At 33.3% G+C, this 8,600-nt stretch overlaps 1 protein-coding gene across 1 annotated transcript; it reads right to left on the bottom strand.

The window, feature by feature from the left end:
* Positions 1–5,740: 5,740 nt before the first annotated feature.
* Positions 5,741–8,369, bottom strand: LOC105326187 (uncharacterized). Its single transcript, XM_034450971.2, has 5 exons — positions 8,211–8,369; positions 7,770–7,904; positions 7,321–7,437; positions 6,600–6,717; positions 5,741–6,012 (listed from the first exon to the last, which is right to left on the bottom strand). Exons 1-5 carry the CDS (start codon positions 8,272–8,274, stop codon positions 5,787–5,789), a joined length of 660 nt encoding a protein of 219 aa, XP_034306862.2. The 5' UTR covers positions 8,275–8,369; the 3' UTR covers positions 5,741–5,786.
* Positions 8,370–8,600: the final 231 nt, after the last annotated feature.

Below are 8,600 nucleotides of genomic sequence, written 5' to 3'. Positions count from 1 at the left end.
CGCGTTTAATTTGGAATCTACAGTATTCAGAAGAGAGGTATCGTTCGTGTTCAAACACTCTACACGTGGTTGAAAATATAAACATTGGTTTGTCTTATAAAAGCATAGCCACGTTTGGTGCTTTTTGTGTGCAATACAAAGTGGGTGTCTAATATTTATTGAAACTTATTATTTCGAGCCATTTTCATGGAACATTTTTCGTAAAATATTATAGTGTGTTTCACTATCGATGCTATTGCTAGGTCAGGAGCGGATGATCCGCCGGATCAAAAATTGATATTTAGGGGGTAGCTACATAGCATGGAAATTGTTGCAACATCAGAAAAAAAAACATTTATTTCTAGAACACATTTTAACCACCGATTAATGAAGATAAAGCTCAAAATCAATAAACGTCTAGTTTTTATATTTGACTACAAGTGCCTAGATTCTACGAAATAGACTATAAACACGAGGCACGAATTTTACTGTGAAACTGAAAAGGTCAAATAAAACCAAGTGGTCTAAATGACAATAACATTCGCAGGGGTTAACAATCTTTAACATAATGCAGTATATGCTTTTAAACGGCAGAAAAAAACATTTGCTTTTATGTAGGTTTTGCAGAGTTGAAGTTTGGTAAGTTGACCGTTAGGGCCAACAACCTTGTTTGATTTGATTTATCTCAACCAAACTACATTTTTAAACCATTCAGCACCGTTCGGAGCTTCTCTTACACGGATTCGAATTACGGAACATTTCAGTCCAGGTGTACAATTCGAACCCGTATTCCACCGGTGCTAAAGATCCAAATGACGACGTCTTAAAGATTACCATTTGTGGTCTACCCCTGTCGGTGGATGATAGTGCAGTCATTGAGTCTTTGGAAAAACTCAATGTTTCTTTGAAAAGTGAAATAAAATATGAGAAAATTAGGCACCCCGTCACCCATCGTATGACAAGTGTCCTTAACGGGAACAGATTTTTATATGTCCAACCGCTTCCGAATAAATACTCGCTTCCGAGAATTGTATATTGCGCCGGTCTCAAGTGCCGCTTATACCATTATGGACAGGAAACCACTTCATCCCAAGTCCAGTGCTTTAACTGCTGGGGAATTGGTCATAGAAAAACCAGCTGCAAAAAGGCGAAAGCCTGTAGAGTGTGTCAGAAAGAAGGCCACGAACCAGGGTCACCTGATTGCATGCATTTTGTACAGCCATCAGAAACGGTCGTTGCTTTCCAGGGGAAAGACAATCCTTTATCTAACTTTTACCCCTGTGAAATCAAAGCCTTCGGCGAAGTTCACCAATCTGCTGAACACGCATACCAGTTTACAAAAGCGATAAGATCGGGAGATATGGATGCTGTGCAAAAGATCAGGGAGTCCTCCACAGCTCTAGAGGCCAAACGGATTGGTCACACAGTGAAGGATCCAGTGGGGTGGAATGAGGAGAGGGAAACTGTCATGGAAGAGGTTATTATGCTTAAAACCGACCAGGTGAAAGATTTTCGCGCGAAGTTGGAGATAGCCGATCCAAAGTCTGTTTTTGCGGAAGCAACGTTTGACACCTTTTGGGGAACGGGGCTAGATGTTACTGGCACTAAAGGCACCAACCCGTCAAAGTGGCCTGGGGATAACAAGCTAGGACTCATTGTGAAAAAGGCGGCGGCTGCTAAGTGTGGTAGAAGGCTTCGGAGTGTGTCAGTGCCAAGGAAAGGAAACCCAAACGAAGACAACCAAACTAACCTGGATAGGTTTTTCAGGGAAGCAAGGAAAGATGCAGGCAAGAAAGGCGCTAAAACATCGCTTAGTAAGTGATCCAATCAACAACAACCATTATAGACGCTAATGAACACTAAACCTTTAACTTTATTTTCTTTAAATGCTAGAGGCTTGAACACTTATCAAAAAAGAATAACTTTATTTGATTTGTTAAAAGATGCACAGTTCGACATTATATTTTTACAAGAAACTCACTTTATCAAGGAAAATGAACATATCTATAACTCACGGTGGTTCGGTGAAAAATATCACGCTCTCTCTGACTCTGTCTTCAGTAGAGGTGTGTCAATTTTATTTAGAAAAAATTTGAATGTTGATATCATTAACTATCATCAGTCCGTAAATGGTAGAAAGCTTTTGATTAATGTTAAAATTAACGAAAAAGTGTTAAGTCTTGTAAATGTGTATGCACCTAATTCTGAAAAAGAAAGAACGGAGTTTTTTAAACGCTTACAAGCCTGGATTGACAAATATACTTTGAATACAGATGGATTAATATTATGTGGTGACTTTAACTGTCAGGTTGAAAATTGTAGTGATAAGAGTGTTACTTTTTTAAGAAAACTCTTGAAACATTTTGCGTTGAATGACGCATGGCTAAAAAATGGAAAAGCTAGTAATGATGGTCTAACCTGGTGTAATAGAGAAAATATACCAAAAACTAGAATCGACTTTGTTTTTACAGCAGCCAATCTATGTTATCCGTTAAATAGTATCTATCTACGTCAAGCACCCAAATTAGACAATACACGTTTTAGTGATCATTTAGGAATTATCTTTGAACTAAATACAATTGAAAATACTAGAGGAAGTGGATACTGGAAATTTAATACTTCCTTACTGACCGATGATAATTTTTGCACATTATTAAAGTCTTACATAAAAGACGAACTCCAAAATATGAATGATATGCATGACCCAATTACAAAATGGGAGTATCTTAAAATGTTGATAAAAGATTTCATTTTAAATTATTCGAAAAGGATTGCTAGGCTTAGAAAAAAACGTGTAAATTTTATTGAAGCACAGATTAAGTTAATTGAATTAAAACCTTCCAATGAAATAAATATGAATTATAAACGTCTTCTAGAGAGAGAAATTGATATGTATTATACAGAAAAATGCAAAGGGGCATATATTAGGTCAAGGGCTACTTGGATAGAAAAGGGCGAAAAAAGCACATCGTACTTTTATAATCTAGAAAAGAAGCATCAGTCTAATAATAATATTAATCAGATTTGTGATGAGAATGACACAGTTCATACAGATAATGATAATATAATGAAATGCCTATATACTTTTTACAATTCGTTATATGCTAGTAAACATATTCCTGATAATGATATTGATACCTATCTGTCCGATATTCAATGTCAAACGTTAACAATCGAAGAACAGGAAACTTGTGATAAAACTCCGTCTATAGAAGAATGTCAAAGAGCTTTAAATAATATGAAAGAAAATAAATCTCCTGGACAAGATGGTCTACCAGTAGAATTTTATAAATATTTTTGGGAAGAAATAAAACATACATACTATGATCTCTAATAAAAAGTATTGAGAAAGGCACACTGTCATTTTCACAGAGGAATACTATTATCTCGTTAATACATAAAAAGGATGATAAAGATCGTTTGAAAAATTATAGACCTATAAGTCTTACAAATGTTGACTACAAAATATTTACACAAGTTCTGGCTAATCGTTTACAAAAAGTTGCAAACAGAGTTATCGGCCGTGAACAAAGTGCATATATAAAGGGAAGATATATTGGCGAAAATGCGCGCTTTATATTAGACATATTTGAGTATTACATGGATAACAATTTAGATGGCATTTTGCTCTTCCTTGATTTTGAGAAAGAGTTTGACTCTGTGGAGTATAATTTTATGTTTAAAACATTAGAAAAATTCAAATTTGGTGATAAATTCATTGATATGATTAAACTTCTATACAATAAACCTATCTTTAAAATAAAAAAAAATGGGTGGATGACAAAATCTTGTGAAATGGAAAGAGGAATAAGACAAGGTTGTCCTGTGTCTGCTTTATTGTTTATTTTCGTAGTGGAATTTCTAGCAATTCAAATAAGGAAAAATCATGAGATACATGGACTTAAATTCAATGAAAATATTGATAGGGAATACAAAATACATGTAGTACAACATGCGGATGATTGCACAAATATGGTAAAAGAACCAAATTCTTTAAAAAATGCACTAGAGACTATACAGCAATTCAGTAAAGTAGCTGGTCCAAATTTAAATATTGAAAAAACTGAGTGTATATTAACCGGCAAATTTATTAAAACATATGAAACCGAAACTGTTATTGAAGGCGTCAAAATAAATCGCAAGAGTATTAAATCCCTTGGAATCTATCTTGGTCATGATAAAAATGAATGTTATAACAAAAACTGGACGAGTAAACTAGAAAATTTTTCTAGAATCTTAAGTGTGTGGAAAATACGAAATTTAACAATCTTCGGAAAATGTACGATCATAAATACACTAGCAATTTCAAAATTGGTTTATAATGCATTTATTCTTCAAAACCCAAAGCCAGAATATTTTAAAAATGTTTCAAAGATGATATTTAACTTTATTTGGAAAAAAAGAGATAGAATAAAAAGAAATACACTGATTGGGAAAATTGAAAAAGGAGGGATCAATATTGTGGATATCGAAAGTAAATTTTTAGCGGCTAAAGCGTCATGGATTAAAAGAATAACAAATAAATGTAGTATAACATATGATAGCTTGAATGACATGTTACACGAAATGAATATATCCGTATTTGAAATTATCAAAATGACAGATACCAAAATTTGTAAAATACTACGTTTGCCTATTTTTTATTGTGAAGTCTTCTCTACTTTTTATTTATGTAAAAAAGAGAAGAAATATTGTAATTTAAAAAGAGATGAAATTCTGACAGAATTTATATGGTGTAATTCATTATTCAAATATAAAGGACAAACTATTTGTTTTGTAAATTGGATAAAAGATGGTATTCTTTATGTTAAAGACATTTTTGATGAGAATGGAGAGATATATGATATTTCTTATTTTATGAATTTATTGAGAAAGAGAAATAACATTCTTTGTGAATATGTAATGCTTAAGCAAGCAATGAAGGAATGTATAAAACTATTTCACTTTTCAAATGCAAAACATGTAAAAATACTTGTAATTATTATTTTTTGTTTAAAAACAATGTACAATTGTCAATTCATTCTTTGAAAAGCAGATTTTGTTATTCTATACTAGTAAATTCAAAATTTCTGTACCCATTGTATGAATCTATGTGGGAAAAGCTTTTTTATCTCGAAACAACAGATTTCAACTGGGAAAATATTTATTTTTCTAAAATTAAACAAATGTATGAAAATAATATTGCAGAATTTAACTATAAGTTACTGCATTGTATTGTAAACAATAATTTGGCAGTAAGCAAGTGGAATGAAAATGTATCTCCACTATGTGATGTATGTAAATTAGTCGAAGATGCACATCATTTGTTATTTAGTTGCGAAATGGTAAACAAAATATGGAAACGAGTAGGGACTTTTTTGCATCTCACAATAACATGGAAAACTATAGTCCTAGGTTTTTATAAAGAAAATAATATTCATACAGTTATGTTGAACAATCTTATATCTTTTGTATGTTTTACAATCTACAAATATAAAATGAAATGTAGATTCGATAATGAAATTATGTCAGAAAGAAACCTTATACAAAAACTAAAATATAATCTTTGTTTACAAAATGATATTTTGAAACATGCGAAGAAATTTAGATCTAATAATAATATGTTTACTAACTTAGGAAACTATTTGTTAATGAATATATTGAATATATGATGTACATGTTTCTTTATTATGATATTTGTTTTAATAAAAGAGAAAAAAGAACCATTCAGCACCCGAATGATATATCAAATACAAAGAAAATAATAACAATTACTTTCATATTCTGTTAATCATTTACTCAGAATAAGAGATTACACATTTCCCTTACTAACTGTAGTAGCAGTAGTAGAGACTATGGTTTCTGGTTCCGGTAACCTTGGGATGACTTCCGGACACTGAGTTATTGTTAGATGTGTCCTCATCGTCCGTTGTTATGATCTCCTCTCTAACAGACATACCACTGACCCTCTGGCATATTGAGGATGTGTAACGCATCAGATAGAACGGATCCGTGGTAGGGAGTGAAATGTAAGAGTAGGCGCTTCCGTCACTCCTAAAGTGTGCGAGAAAAAAAAAACTTTGGTAAACTTACATGTAACTGTAATTGTTTTATAGTCGTGGCTGTAAGTTTTTTCTTACATAGGCGTCGGAACCGGGGGACTTACCCCCCCCCCCCCCACACTTTTTTGCAAATTAGGCATTAGGCAAATAGCATCATAGAGGGTTCAGCCCACCAGTTTTTCACGCAGCAAAGATAATTGTCCCTAAATTTAGCTTGAAAGAGTGAGAATTTGGAATCATATGCATAGTAGCACCACCCCCCCCACCCCACCCCCGGATTAGGAATCCCATGATTTGGGGAAAAAAATTTGGTAGGTAAGATTTTTTGTTTGGAAGTATAGGTATAACCACCCCCACGGATTAGGATTTTTATGATTTTGGGAATTAGTTTTTTTTCTCAATATTTCTGAGGATTAATCTAGCCCCCTCCCCCTCCCCCCCCCCCCCCCCCACACACACACTTTCAATTTGCTTCCGACGCCAGTCTCTTAAATTTTCCAAAAGACCATGTAAAAAGCTTTCATACGTGTAAGGTATTTGAAATCGTCCGGGAATATTGATATTCTTATGACTCTGTACCTGCAACAGTAGTTGATTCGTGTATTAGAGCCATAAGTCCCGGAAGGTACATATCCCCCCTTCCCATTCATATTGTAGGAATCCTCGTCATCCCAGTAAATACTGCCCGAACTGAAACCTGTTGATAACAAATATTATATTAAATGCTCCATTGAAGTTCGTATCTATGCCTAAATAAAATACTGTAGATTCCTTATTTTAGGCGAGTACTTAATTTCGCGATTCAACGGTTTTCCATCAAATCGCGAGAACATCAAATCGCGATTGCCGAAATTTTAGCATAGTTTCATGAAGGTTACATATGTCTGAAAATTTAAAAAATTCGCGAGACAGGCTTCTCGCGATTTTACGCGGATATTAATTCCTCGCGTTGAATTAGGAATTTACAGTATATTTGTATCCAACCAAATTTTAAGACTATTATTAGAGAAATGAATATGGTAAAAGAACACCCACATTAACTTTTTTTGTTAACAAAGCTGTACATGTTTAACAGAATTTAAAAAAAAACAACAACACTGCAGCATGAAATGGTGTAGTCAAATTTAGCGATTGAAGCAACGGTTAAACAAAACATCCATTGACATCCTTTTATTCACACGTGCATAAAGAGAGCTTTATTGCCGTACGTTAGGAACTCTCAACCATTACTCAAAGAGATCTATACATATACACTGCCTACCTTCACCAAATATTTTTGATATTATAATCGAAACTTTACCTGAAGGACAGTAAGAGCCATATCTCATGATGCAGTAGTTTCCTCGAGGCCATGATCCAGATCCAGAGTACGAGGTTTTGGAGCAGTAATAATGAATTGTGTCATCGAAAAAGAATCCTGTAAAGTACAAAAGTAGTATTTATACTGATCCAATTATAACGAATGATTTTATTTAAATCGCAAAACGGTGTTGTTTAAAATTATTCCATTTCATATTTTGCTGAATTATTTCAGAATCTATCCATATGTCGGTAGAATTGTCGTCCATAACTTGATTCCAGTAACAATTAAGTGAAAAAATAAATTGGGATGAAGTTCAAGTAGTCTAACATGATGTTTAAATTAAGAGATGATTCACGTGAAGTCAAATTCACGAGACTAACAAATCTATTAGCTCAATCGAATCCGTAACCCTTCGAGTTATTGAATTAAAGGTTAAAATACCCTACCATTGAAGTGGTGATAACTGGTCATGGAGTTAACATTTCCAGTGTCCTCATTATCCTGGTAGCGCCAGCCCCAATTCCATCCGGAAGGGCACCCAGATTTAGGGGTTATCATTGAGTACGTTCCAGAAGGCCATCCTAAAATGTTTTAGAAAACCAGAGAAGTTCATGAAATGATCTGACCATCAATTATCATTGAAAACATAAATAAACTTTTCACTATAAAAAGATAAATCCAAAAGATTGACCATAAAATAGATTATAAAATGAAACATTGGAGTTGATAATCAAACAATACATTAAAGCTAGCTATCCAATCTAATGACATTTGCTTAATCTTAGTTAAGTGAAAAGGCGTTAAAATAATTTGACTAAATCTGGACAAATGTTAATATACATAGTTGATGTGCAAGATACATTACGAATGATATTTCTAGTACTGACCGACTGCAGAAGAGGATCCAACCCAGAGACTGAGCACGGCTAGGATAAAGACTAGTCCCTCCATTGTGTCCAAGACCTTTAGACCATTAAAATTTTAAATATCATGCAATTTTTTCATAATGAATGATATCGAAACGAACACATACATATACAAAGAATTATCATAATGTTAGAAATAAAAGTTAAACTCATTTTTTTTATTGATTTCCTAGTATCAAGCCTGTCTTTTAAATAACTCAATCTATATAGGATAAATATAATATCAAACATTTTCCCTTACAATTATCACATTTAAGTTTAAACAAAGAAATTAAAGCTTATCAAAATAAGATTTATTAATCCTTTGAGAAAACTCACCTTAAAATATCCAGATACAGTAAAACATCATTC

Source organism: Magallana gigas, chromosome 4, assembly GCF_963853765.1.
Source record: "Magallana gigas chromosome 4, xbMagGiga1.1, whole genome shotgun sequence".
Classification (NCBI taxonomy): Eukaryota; Metazoa; Mollusca; class Bivalvia; order Ostreida; family Ostreidae; genus Magallana; species Magallana gigas.
Note: the sequence above shows the minus strand (reverse complement) of the source record. Positions and strands in the feature narration are given on the sequence as shown.